The sequence below is a fragment of the Crocodylus siamensis genome, chromosome 1, assembly GCF_052110815.1.
Source record: "Crocodylus siamensis isolate JL-2025a chromosome 1, ASM5211081v1, whole genome shotgun sequence".
NCBI lineage: Eukaryota > Metazoa > Chordata > Crocodylia > Crocodylidae > Crocodylus > Crocodylus siamensis.
This window is the reverse complement of record NC_143395.1, coordinates 305,628,705-305,653,671: the sequence shown is the minus strand read 5'-3', so window position 1 is coordinate 305,653,671 and position 24,967 is coordinate 305,628,705. Positions and strand designations below refer to the sequence as shown.

The 24,967-nt window shown below is 39.8% G+C and overlaps 2 protein-coding genes across 8 annotated transcripts in view; both read left to right on the top strand.

Annotated features, from left to right (window-relative positions):
* MCF2L (MCF.2 cell line derived transforming sequence like) overlaps nt 1-5,082 on the top strand; it is a 174,845-nt gene extending 169,763 nt beyond the window's left edge. For 4 of the 7 annotated variants that reach the window (XM_090022015.1, XM_090021999.1, XM_090022031.1 and 1 more), the window contains 4 exons: nt 1,068-1,195; nt 1,862-1,974; nt 2,618-2,721; nt 2,822-5,081. In XM_090022015.1, the coding sequence (XP_089878141.1) occupies nt 1,068-1,195; nt 1,862-1,974; nt 2,618-2,721; nt 2,822-2,916 (440 nt within the window). In that variant the 3' untranslated portion in view covers nt 2,917-5,081. Of the gene's footprint in view, nt 1-1,067; nt 1,196-1,861; nt 1,975-2,617; nt 2,722-2,821 lie in introns of all 7 variants that reach the window. The other 3 variants (XM_090022005.1, XM_090022050.1, XM_090022041.1) reach the window with 2 other exon arrangements.
* A 6,422-nt stretch (nt 5,083-11,504) lies between these two features.
* On the top strand, nt 11,505-24,730 carry F7 (coagulation factor VII). The gene is made up of 8 exons (XM_090021985.1): nt 11,505-11,659; nt 14,650-14,810; nt 15,696-15,720; nt 15,818-15,931; nt 17,753-17,896; nt 19,554-19,660; nt 20,203-20,323; nt 21,885-24,730. The coding sequence occupies exons 1-8, from the start codon at nt 11,590-11,592 to the stop codon at nt 22,424-22,426; spliced, it is 1,284 nt and encodes a 427-aa protein (XP_089878111.1). The 5' UTR covers nt 11,505-11,589; the 3' UTR covers nt 22,427-24,730.
* The last annotated feature ends 237 nt before the right edge of the window (nt 24,731-24,967 follow it).

The following is a 24,967-nucleotide window of genomic DNA, read 5'->3' as shown; positions in this document are numbered from 1 at the left end:
TTAGCAGTTGTTTTGGCTTTTCCCTGATGGTACCAAAACTTTTTTTTTTTCCTCTCAAATGTATTTTCCTTATTAGTCTCATAGGAAATGGTGTCCTAGGCAACCAGTGAAAAGCATAAATGCTAGTTTCCTTTTCAATCCAGCTAAGTCTTATCATGCATTTATGTAGAGTTGGCTTTGTGAATGTTCTTCCTTTTAATTCTTTTCACTGGGTCTTAATGATGTAACTTTGTCCTCGACAGAAATGTGCCCATTAATAATGGGCTGCACATCTTTTCTAGTGCCGTGTTCCAGTTCGCTTCTCTGAACTACATGTATATGTTTTGTTTGTGTTTTTTAAACTCCTGGCCACAGTGAAAAGCATGTTGCTACTAGCAGGGCCTGTGGTTTAACTTTATACTGGACATGCTTCAGTATTATAAATAAGCCAAATGCTTTATAGCCTGTGTTACTTGTTACCAAATATAAGTAGTCTATAAGGTGCAGAGGTCTACGGGGTACCTTCTACCAAATAACTAGTGACATTTCATAATGCATGCTCTGTTCTTGGGATGCTGTCTTCAACAGCTTTAATAGCAACCAATTCTGTAATAGTCATAATGTGATTGGATGAAGTGCTGAAATCCTGAAACTGCCATCAGCAGGGAAGTGCTTCACAGTTTGAAAAACCAGGCTGCTGTTGTCACTTGTCATGTTCTAATTGACCAGTTAGCTGGTTAGATAGTGTCATACCTATGTGCTAGTTCCCAGCAGCACACAGCTTGAAAATTATTCCTATCTCCACCTCCTCCAAGTAAAAGAACTTCTGTATACTGGATTAATATGCAAACAAGGGATTTTTTATCTCTTTTTGAAAACATGAAGGGCCAGATTCACCACTGCCATGAGATTAATTTACTTTAGAGTTGTGCCACCTCACACTAGCCATGACCTTGGCCCAGAAAGTATATACATTTTCCCACTTAATACTTCCCTCCCATTTCATTCACTAAAACGAGTGGGAGCTTTTCTTGTTTCTGGGACATTTTTGCAAAGTTGGTAACTGTCAACACTTTTTATTTACCAAGGTTGGACTAAAACATCTCATTCACTTGATGCTTCTGAAGAAAATGATGGCTGGTCTAGTGCTGAAGACCCACTTAATTCATCAGATGCAGAAGAAGAAGTTGTAGGAGGGGGAGGAGAGATGAAGCTGGTAACCAGAAACATTTTCTTACCAGTTCATTTAAATTTACTAATCAATATGCTGGAAGTAGTGAATACGTGGGAATTGTTATTTCAGCCAGGGGGTGGGAATTGGTCCCAGACTTGGTTTTAATTCAAGCAAAATTTCCAGTGATTTCAATGGGAAGTTTGCCTGACTTAAGACACTAATGCAAGGCTTAACCTTGTGAAAGGATCTGTAAAGACTTGGACTACTTACAAAAGGACTTTTCAAATGAAAGTCATGCAGCAGGTAAGTGTCATTTTTTTACTGCCTCAGTAATGAAAAATGGTGTGGTAGAGAGCGTATGGAAATTCACAACTTGCTCATATTGTTCACTTCTGCATCTTTTAAAATTTCACTTTTCTTTGAGGCCCTTTAAGTGGAGAAGGAAGTTTTTAATCAAGTCTTATGCTGGAAAGATTTCTCAGGAAGTATTCAAAATGTATGAGATTTCATATATTGACTTCACATGCCAGTAAATTGTGACTGTAAACCTATGCCCCTCTGCCCCTTGCCGCTCCTCAAAGTAAATGTTCATCTTGGCATCTTTTTGGTTTATTGAGAGGAGAGGGAGAGAATGCCCCTCACAAAATAAAGTATCTACTCTATTTTAACTATTAGTTTATTGGTTTTATTCTCCCTTTGTGCATTTAGACTCCTGGTAAATACACTGTTGTGACTGACTATGACAAAGGAAGCTCTGAAAGTTTTACAGTGAAAAGTGGTGATGCTGTTCAGCTGATCCGTGAAGGGGAAGATGGACTTTGGTATGAAACTGGAAATTTGTGTTTAACTATCTGGAAATGCATGCAGAGCTTCAGAATACTTTTTTTCCTGTGCATAGCTTTGCATATATATGTATATACATATGTATAACTAGGTGTGGATGAGAGGTACCAGAATCTTTCACCACCACCACCCCCAGAGTCTGTGCCTCAGCAACATGCCTATGCCGGGAATGCCAAAACAGTTCCTGGCTGCTGCTACTTGAAGAGCAGCAGCAGAGGTGGGCAGAGCACCCACAGTGGCAGCAGTTCAGCTAGGGCTATCTACTAGTTCCTGGAATGGGTAAAACTGTTGTGTCCCCCACCGTCCTCTCTCCCTGCTCTCAGAATCTACGTATAGTGCCTGACCTGTGAACCTGGTATAGCTCTTACAGAAGGAGGGTAAAATATTCTATCCTCTCTTCTCCCTCCATACTCTCAGAACCCATCCTTCTCCAGACCTACAGTCCCCAGCTCTCAAAACGCGTGTGCCAACACCCGCTCCTGCAGGGTTTCCCCCACAGGCACCCAACTGCTTGTTACACCACTGTACATATACACATATATTTGTGTGTGTGTTTGTGGAGTGTAACTCTTCTAAAACATCTCAATAAAATGTTTTGACAGTATGTGTTTGTTTTTTTAGGTATGTAAAGAATCTGACTAGCGGTAGGGAAGGTTGGGTCCCAGCCAACAATCTATTGATGCTCATAGGCAACTCAAAATCTGCACAGTCTCTAAGCAGCTCTGGTAAGGCATCTGTAGTAAATGTACCAGCAACCCATTTTGCTGAAGACTTGTTAACAATTACCTCTTATTAATTATTCCACTGCTTTCCCTTCTATTCCAGAATCAGGCACTGCTTCCAGTATTTTGAGCTCATCATCAAGTTGCAGTGATAGTTGCAATGTTAGTAGCACCAGCTTTTCGGACCTTAAGGGCTAATGTTAAAATTTCATCGAGCCTCCTGTGAACTTTCAGTATCCTGTGCAGACTTCTGAGTATTGGGGAACCAGCGTGCGTGTCCCTGTTGTATGTTTTAAATGGTGGCTTACAAAGCATCCCTAGGAAGATCTCACTAGAAAGTATGTGGAGTGTGAATATTATAAATGAAACAAAAAAATGGTTGGAAAAAGACTCTTCAAGAAGCTTCTCATTTGAAGCCTGAATCTCAACAGTTACTAGCACAACACACCTTTTCCCAAGTCAAATTTCTACAGAGAAACATTGTTTTGCAACTATCAGAAACAAAACAGTAGAAATGTGTTCAGTGGCAAATACTATTGTAAAGTAATAAATTGGTAATCACTGTTTTATATAGAAGTTAGGATAATAAATCTGGAGTTTACTAGTCATTCTCAATCCTTCCTTTAAATACAGTTCTGAGTTAATGCAGTGCAGGAGTAGTTTTTCTAGTAACCGGGAATTAAATTTTGGCCTAGCTGTTCTCTTGTTGTCTTGCATTTTAACACCATGTATTCTGCAGTAAAATACTTTCCAGGCTATGCTGCAAAATAAATGGACTATCCCCTGATTATAAAAGTATCAAAAGAGAAGACCATTTTATCTTTTCTGACTTTTAAAACTGTGCAATGGCTATTTTTTAGGTATTTTGGTCTCTTAAATTCTTTACAAGAATCACTGTGTTTACATAACATTAGTAATTTAATAGCATGTTTGAAACAAAATTATTTGTTGTCATTAGGGTGCACATTGAAACTTAACATGTTTATATTAGTTAATATAAACATGTTAAGCAATTTCTAAATGGTCTGTAGTGCAATGCAGTGCCTGCAGCTCTAACAGTTAGAAGATGGTTACAAGCAAAGAAAACTTGCAGATGAACTATGTAGTTGGGGTCTTCCTTCTGCTTGAAGACATACTGTGAGGACTAGAGACCTGGAATTTTTAGTTGATGATGTTTGTAGATATACTTAAAAGGACAGAAAATATAAACTCATAACCTTTTCTATAAAGGGGGACAGAAGAGGGTGGAAAACTTCTTTATTAAAATACTGAACTGTGTTAATGACAAATATTTTAATTATTTTTTTAAAGAGGGGGAAATCATAAACATGCAGTTTTACAGATGTGATGTAAACCAATGCCGTAAGCTATCACTCCATAGGGTATCCTTTACAATTCAGCCTTACAAATGCAAACAATATATAAACTTATGTATATGCTGCACTGAATACTTCAATCCAATCCTTGATATATTTTTTACTTTATACTAAGATACCATTCTCTCTCTGGTCCATGTCCTGTATTTAAAATAACCTCAGACATTAAGGGCTTGAGTCTCTGAAACTCTGAGCACAGCAAACTACTATTGAAATTAGTGGCAGCTGCTAGTTCTCAGCACATGTGAAAATCAGGCCATAAAAGTTTATCTCAATGCCCAGAATTTAGATTAGAGTTGGAAGTGCAAATAATGAAAAGAGAACTGCCTCAAAAGAAGCATCTTTAGTGTTCCAGAAATGAATCCTTTTCCACTTACAGTCAAATGTACTGATTCCAGTCAGTGCAAATTCGTGTGTGTGTGTGTGTGTGTGTGTGTGTGTCTGTGTCTGTGTATATATGTATCAATGTAAAGGATGTATTTATAGCCTTCATGTTGCTGGAAATGTCACTTTACAATGCATAAATAGGTTTCTTGTAATATTGCAATATTAAAATTGTTCAGGGTTTTTACTTTATATATCATTTCCAACAGCCTGTTCCTTTTTTAAAAATTATCCTATATAATACTGTACTGGCTCGGAATGTTCAGCCTGATATGTGATAATGAAATGGCAGTGTGTAGACATTTTGGGCTTTTGTCCTGTTTGTAAGTTATTTTGTAAATTATCTGTAACATAACCTACCTACATATCTTACTCCAAAGCTGTCTGAGAGTGAGACTCTGTCCTTTCATCTGTCTCCTGACTGCGTCATTTGCATTATTTTGGTGATCTTACACACATCACTGCACTTTAATACAGCACATTTCACTGTTTCTTTTTTGGTGTTTTTTTTTGTTTTTGTTTACTACAGCTGTAAATCAAGAAGTATAAAATCAGAGGTCTTTATTGTATGAAAATTTTGATGAATAAATTTCAGCATTTCTTGCTGGATATCCTCAATCTAGAGGTGTTGTGTTTTTGTTTTGTCTACAGGGGTTAAAAGGAAGTGCATGGCTGCAGAGCACTTTAAAAATGCCCAATCACATTCATTATATGAGAGTTCAGGACAATCTGAACCTTCATTATGTGAGAATTCAGATGAAGGTACTCCAAAGTGGAGCACCTACATTAACGTCTGTCAGCACACACTGGGAGCATGGCTGGGCTGAAGCAGCTCAGTGCCATCTTCAGAGTGGGAGAAGGGAGGGGTGGGAATTCATTCTGCCCAGCCTAGAGGATGGAGAGACTGGAATGGACCCCACCACCACCACCCCTAGATGGCTGCAGACAAGCAGCTGCTCTAAACTGCAGCTCAATCCCCCAAACTCGCAGACCCTGCAGCCAATGTCTGTCAGGTCAGGGGAACACCAACCCATGGCAGTTCCTGCAAAGTGCCATGAGTTACAGTGGGGAACTGCATATCTGTCAGATCCTGAGGAAAAAACATTTAAATCTCCCTGGCACTTTCTTTAGAAGATAGACCATAACCCTCAATGTACATTAAAGCCCTGCTATAGCAAGAGGCACATATAAGAGAAGAGCCGACTCATTAAAACACTGTTGCTCTTCTGCTTTACTATATTTCCAAACCTCTTGCCATTAGTGCCAGCAGCAGCCTCAAGGTGATGCTAGAGTATCAGGCATAATTATTTATATCAGTATTTTGAAAGATTCATCTAGATGAGTCTCTGGTCAGTTCAACACTCAACTTAAAGTAGTTCAAAACAAGTATTTTTCAGGTTTCCATGCTTCTAGCTTGCATTTTTGTGTTACTCTTCTATCACTACCCAAAATGTGATTAGACAGAGGTATCTCCTGCATCATTTAAAGAGAATTTATTTGCTTTGATTTTTAATCTATTTTGTCTCATTTTTCCCAGTGTGTCTCAGACAGATCAGACAAACAGACAGTGCCCTGCATTATTTGTATATCCCAGAGCTATGTACAGAGAGTCAAAAAGCCCAAGGCTGAATTGAGTCAATCTTCACAGGTTAGTCTAGGCTGCTTAGAATGAACTGATAAGCTAATGAACAGATATTCACTTTTGGTTCCAGAAATGTAGCCATATGCCTACAGTAGCGCAGGCCAGAAGCCAGGGGGTGCAAGAGCATGCCTCCCTGCTTGGCTGGAGCAGACTGCTTGGACCAAGGCTAGCCTATAAATACTGCGAGGAAGGAGGTTGTGGGGGAGGTGTAAAGCATCCTGGGATGCTGGGGGATTGTGAGTTGATTTTGCATCTGGAGGGAATATGGGACAGAAGTTCAATAAACCAATTTAACCTAAGTCAGGTAAGTCTGATACTACATCTATCCAGGTTCATCTTAAACTGGTTTAGGCTATTTTGGAAAACAGCTTATGTGCACCGAACTTCTGTTGTGTTACAGACTTGACCTAGTTTCCCATCACTTGCACAGGTGTATGTGTAATTTCTGTCCCGAGCCCAAAAGACTGCTGTAAAGTATGAACCAAGTATTGCAATCAACATAAATACTTTTTTAATAGCTCATCATCTTTAGAGCTGGTCAAAATGCTTGGTGCAAAAAAATTTCCTGTTTCAAGTTCATAGCTTTTATGGGCATACAGACCTTATGTGAAATGTAAGTATTAATTTGGGTTTCATCTTGATAGACTAACTTAAATTTATTGTATTAAACAGAAAACACCAGAAAAGCAACTAGTTGGCCCATCGTTTAGCTCAAAATGAACATTTGTTTGTTTGTTGTGGATTATCAGGGAAGAAACTAGAAATGAGGAAAGCTAAAAAGGAAGCTTGGTTCTCAGATTTCAATTCAGTCATTAAATAATAAGTTGATTTGAGTATTTTGATATTTAGTCAGCTCTGATATAAATCAAGCAACAGCCCTATTATAATGAGAATTCTATGTACAAGGACTGTATAAATTTGAGGGTTGCCTTCCAACCCCATATTGAGACGAACCTAATTTGATTTGCTTCGACTTGGATTTTATATCTATACTGTTTCATTCTGAATTTTATTTAATATTAATAGTAGCTTAGAACTAATAGTATATTTTCTTCAAGTACATTCTTAAACATTCTAACAACATTTTAAAAGATACTACATCACTCATCTTTCAGTTAGCAAAGTCTTGACACTTCTGTTTTTCATTTCAATTTGAAAAGAAAATAATTTTGGAATTCTAACAGCTAAAAAAAAAATCATTTTTTCAACAACTTCACCACAAAAGTAATCTTGTATATAGTTTTAGCTTGCTGATCATTTTGTTGCTCTCAGAATCATGCAGAAAGTACAAGCCAAGACAGTATCTTAGACTGCAGCCTGATGTATCTCTGCTTTAATATAGCTACCCATAGTTATAGGGGCTCACCCACTCAAGGTGGCAGCTGACCAATTTCACTGGCAGATAGTAGAGCCAGCCTCCATTTTCATAGGCTTATCATGGTGTCCCCCCTCCCCACCCCCAACAACAGGCACACAACAGGCAGCCCTCTCAGCCAATCAGTATTGAGGGGCGGGGGTGGTAGCCATCTTGCTTAATCACCCTAGTGCCAGCAGCCCCCTTTTTGCTAGGCTGCATAACCAAGAGGACTGCTGATGCCCACTGGGGAGCCAGCACTTTTTTTTTTAGTCGGGTTTTGTTTTGTTTTTCTACGGATTTCACCAAGATCACCCAATTTCATAATTTCTGTGAAATCGTGATTTGCATAGGTTCCTACTTGTAGACCAAAAAACTGGAAAACAAACAGGATTAGAAATTCATTGTGTAAGAGAATTCTAAGCAGTTGTGCTGGATTTTGACAAAAAGAAGTATGATTATTTCTGTTATGAATAAGATTTTACCAGAGTGGGCTTGTTGCTCCTCGTAGGCAACAGCTTTGAGAAGAAGTCTGTGACTATAGGTCAAGTTCAAGAAAATGCTATAGTAAACTCCATCAAAGTTCTTGAGGGATTACTATAGCCAGCCAGTGCCTGGCCTTCTTGTGAATGCCACCTTTATTGTCACTATCCAACAAAATTTCTCCAATATTTTTTAGAAGGCGGCATTTTATCACATAGACCATGTATTGTCTATCATTCCTAGAACTTGGTCTCCCCTGATAAAATATTTTATTTCATAGGCTTTACTCCATAAAATAAGAATGTCATAGATCATAAAGACTAACAGGAAAAAGAGAAAAAAACAAAGGTCACAATCACCCAGAACACACAAGAACAGTAAAATGTTTGTGTAATGTATGTTGTAGGTGACTAAGTCAAATATAGGTATGTTGTCATACCTTAAGCTGCTTTGGTGTGCCAAAAAGCACTTGTTCACATGTTCATGGACTTTGTACCACCAGGCAGGACTTTCTTGGACCAAGAACAACAACTACTTAGTCAAAGGAAGCTTTTCCATAACAAATTCAGTATATGAACTGATCTGGAAAACCCTCATTCCTGCTCCCCCCAGGATCCTATACTGCTCCACTCCTCTCTTGGTCCAAGGAGAAGCCCATCAGGAATCCCCTTGAGAGCAGCCCTGGGTAGCAAGGGCAAATCAGCTAGTCTCCACCACCCAATCAGCCACTGCTGCAATCCTGTCACCCAGCAGCAAGGGTGACAGAACTGCCTGCAAACTGAAGACTTCTGCTGGTTTCCCCCTCCCCTTCCTTTCTGCTATGTGTGCTAGGGTGTTTTTAAGTCTTCCTCAGAGGCACTGAGTGTTGGCTACAGCCAAAGCTGGAGACTTTGGGTTGTGCCAATGTTCCTGCTGGTTCCAAAGCCAGAGGTTTCCAGGTAGAGGATTTTGCCCGTCTGCTCAGGCTCAGACCAATTGCCATATTTGGAGCCAAGAAGGAATTTTACCCCGTGGTCAGATTGGTGTGCATTGCAGGAGTTTTTGCCTTTTTCTGAAGTGGGGGTGGGGGTGTGGTCCTCTACCCAGGACCTCTTGAGTGTATATTGAATCAACGTTTTCTAGAAGCAGGATGTTGACCACTATGGTTCCCCTGCTTTACCTGTGGCAAGTTAGGGTGTTAGGTCTGTGTTGTGTCAGGGTTGACTGTAGTTTTATGTAGAATTTTGATTATGGTTTTTATGGGATGTTTTGGATAGGGATGACCCTGCCTCAGGCAGAGGATTAGATTAGATGACCTCCGGCGGTCCCCTCCAGCCCTACTGGAGACTGACTCTCACTCTAAAGGGCTGCTGTAGCTCAAGCACCAGCAACTTTAAACTGTAACGGTGTTCAGCCATCCCTTGCAGTCATGGATGGATGATTGTCTTCCATGATTGTCTTATCTGTGTATCCGAAGATAGCTGATGAGGCCTATCCAAGGTCAACAGAGTCTGCTGCAGCTCAGACTTGTGTTTCCATGGGGGGGGGGGGGGGCGGGCGCTGGATTCTTGATTTGGTATGCGACACACTCTTTCTGCAGCTCTCACTTCAAAATCTCCTGTTGTCATCATGAGGTTGTAGACTGTTAAGGTGCTGCCATTTTAACCATTACTGCCAGCCCTGTGCAAGAGCTGACTGGGTGGCAAAGACTGTTCAATCAGCCCGTACCCTTACAGGTAGCTTCCATGCAGCCTCATCAACAGGGATCCTGATTTTCTCTGATTAAAAAAAAAATCCCCAATTTCCAGTTAAAAAAAAGTATCCCCAAATCCACATTTTTCCATGATTAATAAAATGCCATTAATCTATATATTAGTGGTATTTCATTTTCATCACGGAAAAATGTGGATTTGGGGTTAATTTTTGGTTTTAAAAAAGTTGGTATTGTTTTTTTTAAATTGGAGAAAACCAGGGTCCCTGCTCCTCAGCTATTGTTCACTGACAAGCTCCCCAGGCATAGGAAGAGTAAGGAGTACCCCACTATTATGTCCTGACAGGACAGCATGCCTCTGTGGTGACTCTGTCAAACTGCAGCCAGGGAGCTGTGCATAACCATCTATTTTTCTGTAGTGCTACAAAAATAGCATGTCTAAGGCAGTGCTAGGGCACCCTTAGGTGCCTTGTGATTTTCCAGGGTGCCACACAATGTCAGCACTGTTAGGCATGCCAACTTTTTCAGACTCAAGGTACCTCATGGAAAATACCAGCCCTTAGTTTTCAGTTATTTGTTGGTTACAGAAAAATAACAGAGCAACTCTTTTGTTGCAAAGAACTCAGAAAGACCACAGCAGGTTAGAACGCCTGTAACACTATGGATTCCTATCTGAAATCTTTGGATTTATCTTGCAATTTTCTCATGCCAAACAGTACTAATATTGTGTGGCACCACACAGCATCATTGAAAGGATGTCAAGGTACCCCAGGGTACCACATCACCCTAGGTGAGAATCACTGTTCTACGTGCTGGGCTGCCAAGGAAATAAACCCAAAGAAATAATAAGAATAAACAAAACAAAAACCCACTGTGCGTGTGTCACTCCTGGAAATGAGACACTGATGGGTGTACCCACTGATTTTGTACCCAAAATCTTGCTAAGAATTTTTCCAACTATTTGAGTTCATCTAATAAAAGATATCAGATTGACCCAAAGACCCTTGTCTGCCTCTTTCCCTTCATTACACTGACATACACAGAGAATCCACTTTCCTTTATCCTAAAAAAGTAGAATCATAAAAGGAACCGGTCCCTATGGAATGCTCCAGTCTCTAAAGACAAATACAATCCTACCATTGCTGATATCTTAAGCAAATCTTTGCAAACTCTATTCTGAAGTTATTAGTCTTTGATACTTCTTAATTCAAAGGCATGCTTGTTTTCCAGATAAAACTTTGGCTGTGGATTAGACCACATTCAGCAAAACCACTGAAAAGATTAATGAAATATAACTTTTTCTCCAATCACCTCTTCTAGTCAATATTCCTTAAGATATTTGTACACACCAATATATATTATATGACTCGTTAACTGCAAAAAAACAGAGCAAAACAGGATTTGCCCCTTCTTGCTAGTTAATTAGTGTTTCATAGTAGTGTCAGGCAGTAGTTTGGAGTAACAGTGGTGATGAAGTAAAAGAATATGTATGGACTTAATATTGTTAAGCATCAACAATGCAATCCCATTGACTCCAATAAGCCTGAAACTTGGAATTCTGCCAACTCAAGCTATTTTGTGCATAGTTTGAGTGGCTATGCACATAATACAATGTTATTCAAATTGAAGCCATTTATTGACACTGGTATTGCACATTTAGGAATGTTAGGTAACTAATAAAAATACATTGCAAAGTTCATAGTATTCAGCCTAGTCTTTGCACAATACGAGTAGGAATTCTTCACAGTGGTCATCTTGGCTTGTTTACAAAAATGTGTTGGGGAATCATGGCATTTCCCCTTGTAAAAGGTTTCATTTTTCTCTGTGTAGTGACTCTCCACCCCTTCCTCTAGGTCAAAGCATTGAATATAGAGATCTTTGGCCACACTGTTCTTCCTGGAGTGTCAACAAGTTATTGGGACACAGGCATTAAGGTTTCATCATGGTTTCCTGTCACTACAGAGTTTTGGTTCTCTACTTTTTGCTGCTGTTTCCTCTTTCTCTGGCTGCAGGTATGTCCTAGGAAACAGATGTACTGTTATTTACAATTAAATGTTCTTTTGTTAATCACATTATTTTCATGTCAGGAGGTTGAAACGTATATAAACATACCTCATGAATGTGTCTGTCTGCATGAGTACTCTAGTGCTCTTGTAGCTACTGGCATGGGTGTCTACTCCTTAAATGTCAGTGGAAAAATTGCTTCTAGTTTCATCTGAAAATCAATTATTGAATTACACAGAAAGCAGAGAATCAATTAGCTGTCATTCAATCAGGGAGAAATTAGAAAAGTGACATTACAAATATGTAGCATAACATGAATGTGAATCAACAAGTTAGTTGCTGGCTTATCTGTAGTGCTAATATATGCCTGGAAATCAGCAGCCAAGCAGCCAGAGGGGCACTAGTGAGATTAGACTACTCGCTATCCCTTTTCAACTGAGGTGGACAGGCAGTTTTTTAAAAATACAAAAAGAAAAAGGAAGGTTTTCCTCTTTCATATGCACATGCATGAACACAGAAGGGGTGAGGCGGTCATTACATATGCATATGTATTTACTTTAATAAATGAATAAGTAGACATAGCATAAGAAAACAATTGCAAAATATTGAAAACAATTGCAAACCACTGGGAAAAATTACTTGTACTCTGAAAGAACAAAACTGGACATGAACAGAAACAAAAGGTAACTGACTTTCTCATAACAGTAAAGTTACTTCTCCAAATTGCTTTCACATATTTATTATCTCTCGTAAATTCAATGACAGAACAGTGAAAATGACATCTAAACAGAATTTTAGCAACTAGATTAAATAAAGACTACTGTTAGAATTGTTATTTTGTAGATTTCCCTAAGGGGAAAAAAAGTCTATTTCAGCAAATGTTTATAGAAAAAATAATCATTGTCATTATAGGACATGGCATGTGGCAGTAATCCTCTCTTTTTGTTTTGTTCTGATTTTGTCTGTGTGGGTATTTAAAATATTAATGATATTAATGCTGATGTGATGGTTGGCAGTTAAACAGCATGAGTAGGGCACACTTCCCTACTCACACCCACCAGTAAGTTTCAACGTTTCCTTGCACAAATCTTCTCAAAGCAGAAAGCAGACCACTTTCTGACTGGAAGATAGATCTCTGTCTTTAGGGGATCATACTGAAGAGGGAAAATATACTGAGGATAGTCCTTGATCAATCCCAGATCTCCTTAGAATCCCCCAAAGTAGTTAGAGGTTTCTGCTCAACTGCTCAAAAGTGAAATAAATAGCAGTGTTGACATTGAAATTATCACTACACTTCAGAATTAACTCTTTAATATGTAGGAAGGTATTGTACACTAACTCAAAAAGACTGTTTGTACATTCTACTGCACAAAGTTATAGGAAAACACTACTGCATTGGGCCAATAATAATATAATGAATTATTGTAACAAAATATTATCTTTCACTATAAATTATATGGGTATTGTGAATATTATAAAGACCATGAATTCTACATTAATATGATCATGAATTATAACAATGGTATGAATTACTTGCCAATTGCCCATGAAGAATGACAGGGGGAGCAGGGAAAGAGCACCGCCACCCACCATCCTGCACTGCTGCCCAGTCCATCCCCACTGTTGCCCATTATGACTGACTTGGGGGGAGAGGGGGCGAGCAGGGACGGAGCTCCACCACCCAGCACCCCTCAGTGCCACCGTTCCGCCTCTGGCCCCATAAGCCCCCTACCCTGCATCTGGCCCTGAGCACCAGAGTCAGGAGGTGAGACCAGGGCTGTGTCTCCAGCACCTCACGCTGCCGTCACCTCCTTGGAGGTGGTGGCAGTGCGGGGTGATGTTGTATATGGCAGTAAAGCTGGATCTGCCTCTGCCTTACATGCCCTCTCCCAGCCCCAATGTCCAGCCAAACGAATTGCCAAGGCACACAAGTTTTTTCAGAAGAAATTAGAGAAGAATGTACTAAACCAGTGGTCCTGAAATTTGGCTGCTCAGTAGCAATTCACACTGCCTCCACTCCCCCACTGCCAAATTTCCAAACATTGTGGGCCTTTTGGCATGGTCCAGGGTACAGGGCTGCAGCAGAGGCCTAATCCAGTGTGTAGTGCTGAGGCTGCACACTGGATTGAGTGCCAACTGTGGCTCATGGACTAGATCTGGCCAGTAGACCAACCCTGCACCACTCATGCAACCCATAGGATACAAGTTTGGTCACCACTATACTAAATTAGTGGTTTTTCAGTTATGGTCTACGGACAACTAATGGCTCACAGAAGCCTTCCTGCTGGTCCAAAGAGTGGAAGATTTTGAGATAAAAAGGATGAAGCAATCACATGTGGGGAGTCATGTTATATCTTCTATTAGAGAAGCTAACTGTATAGTTGAGCGAGATGTTAGACAAGCTTCAGACAAAGAGTGCCCTCAGGTCTCACATTATAGATTTCATAGACATTAGGGCCGGAAGGGATCTTGGAAGATCATTGAGTCTAGCCCCCTACCCCAGGGGCAGGAAGTCAGCTGGGGTCAAAGGATGTCCCTTTCTCTTACCATGTGATTTAATATGTTGAGTATAATTAAATTTATGCAAAGAGAAATAATATATATGTGAGAGGAGCTGTATTTCCATTCTCTAGCCGTATGGTAGCTCAGGTGTCAGAACTAAAGGAAATTCTGTCCTACTTTTGACAAAACCTAGTGTGAGGCATGACACTCCTTCATGAGATACTGGAATGCAGCACTGTTAAAATTTTCTAAAATTGTGGCCTGCGTAAATTGTGACATCTGTCAGTTGACTTCATATGTACATCATAGTGAAAAAAACATATCTATCAGAGATACTGCAAAGTTGCACAGTGAGAATATTTTAAGCACCATTACAAAAAAACCCCAATTTTAAAATATACAAAAGTCCTTCTGGCTGGAATCTTCCTGACTTTCCATGATTCTGAAGAGTTAAAAGTGTAACAAATAAAGGCGTCCAATCATTTCTACTTTTCAGTCTTCTTAAAGCGACAGGAGGCAAACAGTTTGCTGCAAAGACAAAGAAGAGCAAATAGCTTCTTCGAGGAACTAAAATCTGGGTCACTAGAGCGAGAATGCATAGAAGAATTGTGTTCATTTGAGGAAGCCAAAGAAATTTTCCAAGATCATACAAGAACAGTAAGTAATGGATAGCAGTCTTATGTTAGCCAGATTTTTAGCCTGGATTACATATATAAATTAATTAAGTTTGACCTTTAAACTGTGGGGGCTAAAAAATACCTTCTCTGGACCTTTATGTTTATCATAATTATAAAATACAGAAAAAGTAGAAAACTAATATTGTTAAACGTGACGCTGCTTTTCTCAAAGGCTAAGTACAGACAGTCAAAAAGCTCAAGGCTAAATTGATTCAGTCTTCACAGGTTGGTCTAAACTGCGTAGATTGAACTGATAAGCAAGTGAACAGGCTTCACTTTTGATTCCAGAAATGCAGCCGTACATCTGCAGCATGAGCCAAAGCTAGCCCGCCCACCTGCAAGGGTGGAGGAGGTTTGTAGGGAGAGGTGCCAAAGTATCCTGGGATGATGGGGAATTGTGAGTTAACTTGAATCCAGTGGAGATCTGGGACAGAAGTCCAATCAACTGATTTCACCTAAATCAGTTAAGTCTGATACTACATCCATCCAGGTTTATCTTAAACCTGGTTCAGACATTTTGATAGTGGCTTATGTGCACTGAACTTCTGTTGTGTTACAGATTTGAACCAGTTTCTGATCACTTCTACCTGTTTATATGTAATTTCTGTCCTTTGCTCAAAGCTGCAAATTTAGTCGCCTTCTCACTAGCTCAGTGCAACATTCATATAATCTGTTCATGGCCTTTGGTATATGAAATGACAAACCATATATGAAGAATTTCCTTATGCCTGTTTTCACTGATTCATACACTGTAAGGCCAGTAGGGACCACAGTGACAATCTAATCTCTTCTCCTATGTAATACAGGCCATAGAAATTCTTTGAATTTATTCTTGTTAGAATTAATTTTCCTCTTTTTCCTCCAGATGCAATTCTGGCACGTCTATACTGGTAGGGGAATTTTATATGCTCTAACAATACCTGAAATTATACTATGGCATTTCTTCCTATAAACCAGACTGATGCTGAATGTTTGTTTTCTTTGCAGCTAGGAACCAGTGTGATCCCAATCCTTGTCAGAATGGTGGGACATGCTTTGATGAAGCTCAGGATTATGTCTGCTTTTGTCCTAAGGATTATGAGGGCAAAAATTGTGAAAAAAGTAAGCAATTGCAAATCTTGAAAAAAAGCATAATTCAAATACCAGGTATTCTGACAAATGGAACAAACTTTATTACTCTGTACCATTCCTGCACAGAATATATGACTGCTGTAGTTAATTGTGCTATAAAGGAATCTAGCATACTGGTATTTCAGTCACTCTGTATAATAGCAGAATACTTATTACACAACATGGATCTTCTGAGAAGTTCACTTTTCTGACCTGAAGAAAAAGGAACTTTTCTGTGACTAAATTCTAGTGGTGTGTTGGCTCGAAAATGGAAATGTTGTGTAGCCAAGTAAGACTAGAGTCTTGAAAGCATATGGGGACAGAAAAACCCTACCAAATTTACAGAGGTTTTCCTATTGATTTCAATGGGCATTAGTCCTAACTCTCTACACCAGTGAGTATAGACTTAAGTCACCTCTCATTACACACAAGGCAGTCCTCGGAAAATGCAAGCTCTGCACTTTCACACATTTTTTACTATGAAAAAATGATAAAGCAGTTCTCCTGTTGCAAAGAACTCAAAGTCCACAATAAGTCAGAATATTTTTGACACTATGGATTCCTATTTGAAATCTCTGGCTTTTTCTTGTGGCTCTTGTGTAGGTATTTGGACACCTAACAATGCTAATTTTGCACGGTTCCTTGTAGCATCCTTAAAAGGATCTCAAGACACCATACGGTGTTGCTGCACTCTGGTTGAGACTCTTGACTATATATTGACTACTAGAGTTAATTTCGGTCACTCTGTGTAATAGCAGAATACTAGAGGCCCAAAGAAAGATTAGGAGCTTGCAGATATATTGGACTCCCTAAATATTGTCTCTGACTACCATTAATGATCTTTACAAAGGGACTCCATCATGCCAAGCCCAGCCTACATCTCTACCCTCATCTCTTCTCCTTTACCTTATTCTAGTCATCCATCCTAGCCATTCACTTTCTTGCCCATTCCTAACTTTTACCACCTGGGCATGCTAGTCCCCCTAGAACAGTCTGCAATCAATATCTGCAAGGCTCATTACCCCTCCTTCTCCAAAAAAAAAACTTCAGAAAATGAAACTGTTCCTTAAAGTGAATCCTACCTGGAAAGGTTACGTCACACCCTGTGCTCATTATTTTTGTACAGTATTGTTCCCTATGGCAGCTGCTAGTGTCTCCAGAGTGGAGACAATTTCTGGCTAAGTACTGTATCGCTAATAAATCTGGCTAAGTAATAATGGCTGAAGTAGAGTATTTTGGGTTCAAAAACTTGACTAAAATATTTCCCATACAGGGATCTAGCATATCCCATGCAGTTGCTCCAGTAAAAGTTATCACCCCCAAAAATATCCTTGCCTGTCACATAATTAATAATATTTCTTACAAAGTACCTGTTAAAGTTCGGCCATTCAGATGGCTGGAATACCAAAATGTTCAAATATGTCTTTGCTCTAGAAGAGATGTCATCTTGTGCAATCAGTTAACCAGTGGCTTTTCCAGAGTGCTCTTGTAGGAGAGAGGAAAACATTATTGTTAATATAGGAACATTTAACAACAGTTACTACAATTATATCTAGCTCTAAGAATAGGAAGGAATTACAATATTGTAGATAATACATTGTGATACCTATTAGCAAAAGATTTTAATGGAATGCTTTTTACGGCAAACTTTTGATCTGTTTAATTTGTGCTGGAGAATTTAGTTCTAATTCTGTGCAGCTCTGCCATTAATATTTACTTGCACTTGCCTACCTGTCTTTGACCATCCTGGCAATAACAGAGATTGCAGTGAATTTCACACTCACAAACTCACATGCATTTTTCCTTATTTAGGTTTTGATGACTTACTGAAATGCATAAGTGACAATGGTGGATGTGAACACTATTGCACTGAACTGAACTCAACTGAAAAACGAACGTGTTTTTGTGCAGAAGGTTACAAGCTAGCAAGTGATGAAGTGTCCTGTATTCCCCATGGTAAGGTTCTGTAAATCAAGAGTTAAATCCAATAAAGAACTAAAGCATCTATATTAGATGTCTGAGCCCACAGAGTATATTTCAGAAGCCAGGATAGACATGTATGTCATCCCCTACTCTTTATAAAAGTCCAAGAGAAGAGTTAGGAACCTCAGAAAAGCAAGCCAAAAAAATGTATGTATTGTGCAGGAAGCTGCCTTGAGCTGGTTAGTAGACACTCTTTAAGTACTAGGACTTATCTGAAATTCCACCCCATCAGAATGAAATCCTTGCCCCACTAAAGTTAGTGGCTAGGATTGACCTCACTGAGCACAGGTTTTTACTGTCTGGGTGCTGCAGAATCTAAGAGATTTTAGATCCAGTGGGCGCATCTACATGAGACATCTACTGCGTAGTTGCCTAATTAGCTCCTCAATACAATGTCAGCATCTACGTATGCAGCTCTATTAGGCTGCAGTAAACTAATAAACACCACCATGGGATAGTACTGCCCAAAACAAATACTATCCAATGGTGCCATCATTTAGTGTGCCACAACACACATGTAGATGCTGATGGGGCTGGCTGGGTCACAAGGGTGCTTCAGTGCAGGGGCTCATGCCCCAGCCAGTCCATCTGCAGCACATTGAGCTGGGTCATAGAATCACAGAAATAAAGGGCTGGAAGGGACCTCAAAAGATCAAATCCAACCCCCTTGCTTTGGGCAGGAATACTGGTGAGATCAAATGATCCCAGCAAGGTGTCTGTCCAGTGTCCTCTTGAAGACTTCCAAAGCTGGGGACTGCATCACCTCCTTGGGAAGTCTATTTCAGATTCTGATCACCCTTGCCATAAAGAAGTTCTTCCTTATATTCAACCTGAAACCAACCTCTCACAGTTTATTGCCCTTGCTCCTTGTCCTCCCCTGGAGTGCCCTAGTGAACAGTTTTTCTCCCAGCTCCTGATATTCATCCCTTACATACTTACAGATGGCAACCAAGTCCCATTTCAGTCTTCTATTCCCCAGGCTGAACAGTCCCAGATCCCTTTGTCTTTCCTCGTAAGGTTTGTCCTCCAGGCCCTTAATCATTCTTGTGGTCCTTCTCTGGACCCTTTCAAGATTCTCCAAAATTTTATCCAGTAGCAAGGTCAAACTGAGTAACCTATAATTTCCCAGCAGCCCCAGGCTTGCCAACCAGAGTTGTATCACCCGAGTTTATCATGCCTCAGTCCCAGGTGTAAGTGTAACCACTGCACCTGAGAGCAATAAACTCTGAAACAAACTGTGCTGGAGTTTATTCAGTTGAATTAATTTCACATGTAAATATGCCCAGTTTGTCATAGAATACAAATCAGGGCCTTACTCTCAAAGTGGGTCAGAGAGTATCCCCTCCTGCATACATCTTACAGGGTTTCCAAGACAAGGGAGAACAGAATGTTTAATAGCAGCAGACCCAGGTACCATGAAGGATCTAGAGAAAACTGGATCCAGAGAGAATTAAAAGACCACTTAACTTGCTGAGCTATTTAGAGTAACTTCGGAGTAGCTAATCCTATGCCACCAAGAATAACTCCACTGAAGAAGTTTAATGGAATTACCCCAGCACAGGTTTTTCTGACAAATTCACTGTATTGAGTCACATTATTGTAACTATTATACTTCTGTTGTTTTCCAAAGTGGATTATCCTTGTGGGAAAATACCTGTTTTGGCAAAAAGAAGTAAAACTGAGGACGGGAGAATTGTGGGTGGTGTGGAATGTCCTCCAGGTGTATGTCCATGGCAGGTGAGTCTTCAATGTTGTGGTTTGTTTGGGGGGAGGGGTCCATTTTTTTCTCATTTAATACTTTTTCATCAGTTGGGCCCTTGTGAAAGATGCAGGATTGTCAGAGCTTGATAACAAAGTCCTCTCTTCATCTGTAGAACAGTTAGGGCACAGCTTAAGGTAACATAAGCTCCAAACCCTTCAATATTACCTGCCTCAACCTTACTCTGAAGTGGCTGTTTTTGCTGGAGTCCCACAGAACTACTGCCCAGATTTTCAAGGAACCCATGGAAGTTAAATGCCCACCTCCTGTTAGCTTTCACTGAAAGATGGATATTTAAGCCCCTTTATATCCCCTTGAATTACTAAAAGATCCAGTCTTACATTTTGTATTCTGAGCAAAGGGCCCTTGGGATTATACATCTCAACCAAAAATCAAATGTTATTTTAAATAATCTCATGGTCATATGAATACAACAGATAGATGCTTTCTTTAACTTGTATAGAATTGCAGACCCAGCAAATTGCTATAAAACATGAATATTCTGGTTGTGTATTTGCAGGCTTTGTTAATACAGAATCTCAAAGAACATTGTGGGGGTTCCCTCCTGGCTCCAAACTGGGTAGTTACTGCAGCTCATTGTGTAGAAAAAGCAAACGTCAAACAACTGAAGATAAAATTAGGTATGCATTCTTCTTTCCTCAGTTTCTCAAGGTTTGGGGCCCCAAGATATACTCTTACATGTCCAAAAACCCAGAGTAACTTCTCTGAAGTCAGGAGAGATACTCCAAATTATTTAGTGGAAAATATTTTGAGGGGTTAAATGCTAAAGGCAATAAATAGCTTTCAAAATGGATTACAAAATACAATATGCAACTGCAGCAGTTGGCAGTACCTCAGATTCCTCACACTGGACCTGAGCCATAAAATAAGTCTTTAAAAAGTCCCATAAAACAAGAGTGTTAGCATTTGACCAGGAGTGGCTCAAAACTTGCAGAATTAACCCCATTGTAATTGGGCGATGCAAAGATGTGAACAGTTTCTGCCTCTGTGCCATGAAATCCACTCTTAAGAAGGATTGGAAGCTGGTGACAGCCATGGTCAGTGAGCCACAGGAAGTCTGTCATCAAGAGGTGCATCTACACGTGCAATTAATGTGGAGCACAATTTGAATATGCACCTGGGACCACAGCATGTTGAGCTGGGTTGGAGCAACACCAGGTGGCCCATGGTCCCAGCGGTCAGCCTGCCAGCTCAGGGCTGCTCTGACCTAGATCAACATGCTGTGGCGGGGCTAGCTGGGGCACAAGCATTCTCCATTGTAGGGCTAGCTGGCAGGCAGCCCCTGTACTGAGCACCCTCATGCACCAGCCAGCTGCATTATCATCTATATGTGTGATGCTGCAGAGTAAAAACTCTTGAGTTTATCGGTTCCCTGCAGCTTAACAGGGCTACACGTGTCAATACCAAGATGTTTACTCTGGATCTAATTAGTCAACTCTGCAGTAAACATCTCATGTAGACATGCCTAATGTGTAGCAAAAAAGTTTTTTCTCTCTAGGATCCATTGGCCAGTCAAGCGGAGAATGGGCAACACTTCAGGCTCTCCTATGCCTGACCTACATCTCCCTTATATGTGAAGCTGATGGATGCTCCTGAGTGACTTCCACATGTGGGATAAATTCACTAGGTTGCAGAGACTACACTCTGATTTTCTGTTCCTCCTACAGCTAGGGAATACAGATACCTAGGGATTAACATGAAGGAGAAACTTGTCTCCCAGGGGGTGGCAGGTGAAATTACACACAGTTACAAAAATAACTGTCAGGGAGACTAGTCCATTCTGACCTTTACTATGAGTTAATTGTGTAATAGCCAAGGTGTGTGCTTCAATAAAGTAATAGACTGAAGTGAAATAGTATCCACTTCTGTCATCTTGCTTCAGAAATACAGACTTTGTGTGTTGTAGCCTTCTGTTGCAATTCTGTAACTGAACCCTATTGCATAGCTCCAATCAAAGGGAGAAACATGAAAGGAAGGAAGAGGCTAAGGCACAGACCTTTTGGAGTAACAAGAACTATTTCTGGTGAACCAAGGAGAAACATTTTAAAAATCAGGATGCAATAGAAAGGGTGGGAATGTAATAAAATAAGAAGTAAAGAAATCTCTTTCTACACAAGCTCTGTGAAGTTGGAGAGCTGGCTCTCTATCTAAACATGACTGGGGTCATAATTACTTTTGCAGGTGAACACAGAATAAATCAGGAAGAGGAAAGCGAGCAAGAGAGGACAGTTACTAAAATCATAATTCATGAAAAGTATTCTTCAGTCACAGTTGAACATGACATTGCCCTGCTGCAACTGGAGAAGCCTGTTAACTTCACCGATTACGTGGTACCAATATGTTTGCCTGACAGGCAGTTTTCAGAGCGTGAGCTGTCCTCCATTAGATACTCCACAGTGAGTGGATGGGGGCGTCTCATAGAGCGAGGTGCTACTTCTGCCATTCTTATGAGAGTTGACCTGCCACGTGTGAAAACAAAACAATGTATGGAAGAGACCAACTTAAATATCACAGAAAACATGTTCTGTGCTGGAGACCTTTCTGGGACTAAAGACTCCTGCAAGGGTGACAGCGGTGGACCTCATGCTACAAAGTACAAAAACACCTGGTTTTTGACAGGGATTGTCAGTTGGGGAAAGGGGTGTGCTACCAAAGGCACATATGGTGTTTATACAAGAGTTTCCAGATATACCGAATGGTTAAAAAACCACATGGCTTCCTAAGCCACCATGCTTCCCTGCATTCAGATCATCTCTGAATTGCATTGTCCTTCAACCTATCTTTCATACTTCCCTCTCTAGCATCTTTTACCATCATAAGAAAATTATACTAACACTTAAGTGATCGTTTGATACAAATCTAATTCCAATTTGGTTCATATGTCTGCCTTGCCAGTAATTTAGAGTTTTATATTATTCAAAAATCATGAGCACAAGCTTCCATTACAACTGTAAATGCAGTTGACAGACCTTGAAAGGAGCGAGCTTTGCTAAATCTCCAGGGTGAGAAAGGTTCATTTCAGGCTGGGTTTCTATTTTTGTACATAAACAATATTGTACTATTTTGTTAGCAATTTTAATATTGACCCCAGATTTTTGAATGGCAAACAATAACTGATTTAAATTTATCTTTGCTTTGGTATAACATTACTGAGTACATGATAAGGACAGACGAAAATGAAGGTTTACCATATTTCACTGGTAGGACACTCAAACTATGGCTTGTCATCTATATGTATAGATTAATAGATTTTTAAGACTAGAAGAAACTGTTCTGATCACCTAATTCTGACCAGCTGCGTACTGAAGGGTGTATCTGGTTGCATGGGCAAATGATAAGTTTCACAGGCACAAGATAGTACATGAAATAGTGTGCACAATTAAGGCTGCATTACATACTCTTGTAAATTCAGCTCCAAATACCATTTGAAAACAGCCTAACAAATTAAGGGAAAACAGCAAACATTATAGATTGGTATTTTAGGAAAACATTTTAATGGGTGTCAGATGAAATCTTATAACTCTCCAAGTTTATTCAAATAAATTATGATACCAGCATTATCACACAGGACTGACTTAAGAATGGGAAATGCTGATAAATGGTAATGTATTGAGATGAAAGGATGCTGGTAGCAGGGTACTGCACAGATCCATGTTGGGTTTCTTTTTATTTAATATCTGAATTAACAGCATAGAAGTGGCAGCATACAGTTCATAATAAAAAACTATATTCAATTTGGAGGAGCTCCAAATTCCACTGAGGACAGAGAAATAAGATCAAGGGACCCAGAGACAGTAAAAACATGGAAGAAAATAACAAAAGGAGATCCAGCTTGGAAAAATGAAAACTAATGCATCAGGGAGAAAGTTAATCCAAAACACAGATATTTAATGGGGGAGGGAAGACAGAAGGAAGCTAACAAGAAAAGGCCTACAGGGCATACAGGCCAGCAAATAAAATCTAATTCTTCAATGAAGCAATACAACAAACAAATCCAAAAAGAGCAAAAATAACCCAAAGCAGTGAATCCCAGTGTAGCAATTTAATTGATCCTCTGTACATAGATCCATTGTGAAGATGTTGGTAACATAAGTAGTCAATTAATCTACAGAAAGATGCTGACAAACAGGAGATGGTTCAGGAAAGAACAACTAAAATGATGAGGGGTCTGAATAACGTGATTTATTAAAGAAGTTTTGAATGTAACTGAAGTCTTATAATGTGTAAAATGGAAAGATTTGATAGAGGGCTACAAAGATATCAAAGATGTGAATGCCAAGAAAAGAATAACCTAACCTAGTGCCAGATCAACATAGTGAAATCATGAGAAGGACGACTGAGACAATATACTATGCAACTTTTCCTGACAGCAACTGAGGAATTTGATTGAGGAATGGTCCCCAAAGCACATGGTGAAAACAGCATCAATTGTGTTATTTAAAACCTGACAAGACAAAATGCTAGACAATAAGTACAAGATAGGATCCTGCACACAGGAGTATGGGAGTTCCTAACACTCCGGTGTATGCCGGGGATCTCTTAGATGACTTAAATGGCAGGTGAATGCAAGGGTGGAATACAGTACGCTGCTTAGCTTTAGCAAATTATTTTTGGACCCAGGGATTGATGTGGGTAGGAGGGGGAGAAGAGGAAATCATCAGGTTTACCAGGTGACTTTCCTGGTATTAAATACTGAAAATATCCTAAATGAATTAAAACTAGTTCCAGTCCTTCCCCTTGAAGATGTTGGAAAAGACTAGAAAAGAGTGGGCACTGTACATTTCAGGTATGAGGCAATTGGTCATCCTGTAGGGGCCAGCAACATATGGACATCTCCTCCTCAGAAGCAGGACCACTGGGATGGGGTGGTTCCTCTCATGGGTGAGCTGTGCCACTTACAGACAAACCTACCTCTGTGAGCTTCTTGCTTCTAGCACAGATGGCAGCAAGAGGCTGTGAAAGACATCACCTCATAACATCATAAGACTCAAATACAACTTTTTTTTCTTTACTAATGACTCCTGTTTGTTTAGTCCACTTGTGTTCTGAAATATCATAAATATATTTCATTTATACCTGAAAGCTTGCAAAGAATTTTCCAACTATTTGAGTTGATCTGATAAAAGGTGTCAGATTTACGCACAGAACCTTGCCTGCAGTATCATAAAGCACCCTACTGGCCTTCCTTCCCCAGGCCTATTATCTCCCAAAGAAAAATTAGCCAAGTTTTCGGGTTTTTTAAAGACATTTTTCATATTCCGAGC

Bases quoted from the DNA above. Each gene is read 5' to 3' on its own strand.
- F7 (XM_090021985.1), top strand. From the start codon at position 11,590: ATGGTTTCCTGTCACTACAGAGTTTTGGTTCTCTACTTTTTGCTGCTG. The intron at 17,897-19,553 runs GTAAGGTTCTGT...TGTTTTCCAAAG, and splicing joins AGTGTCCTGTATTCCCCATG to TGGATTATCCTTGTGGGAAA. The intron at 20,324-21,884 runs GTATGCATTCTT...TTACTTTTGCAG, and splicing joins ACAACTGAAGATAAAATTAG to GTGAACACAGAATAAATCAG.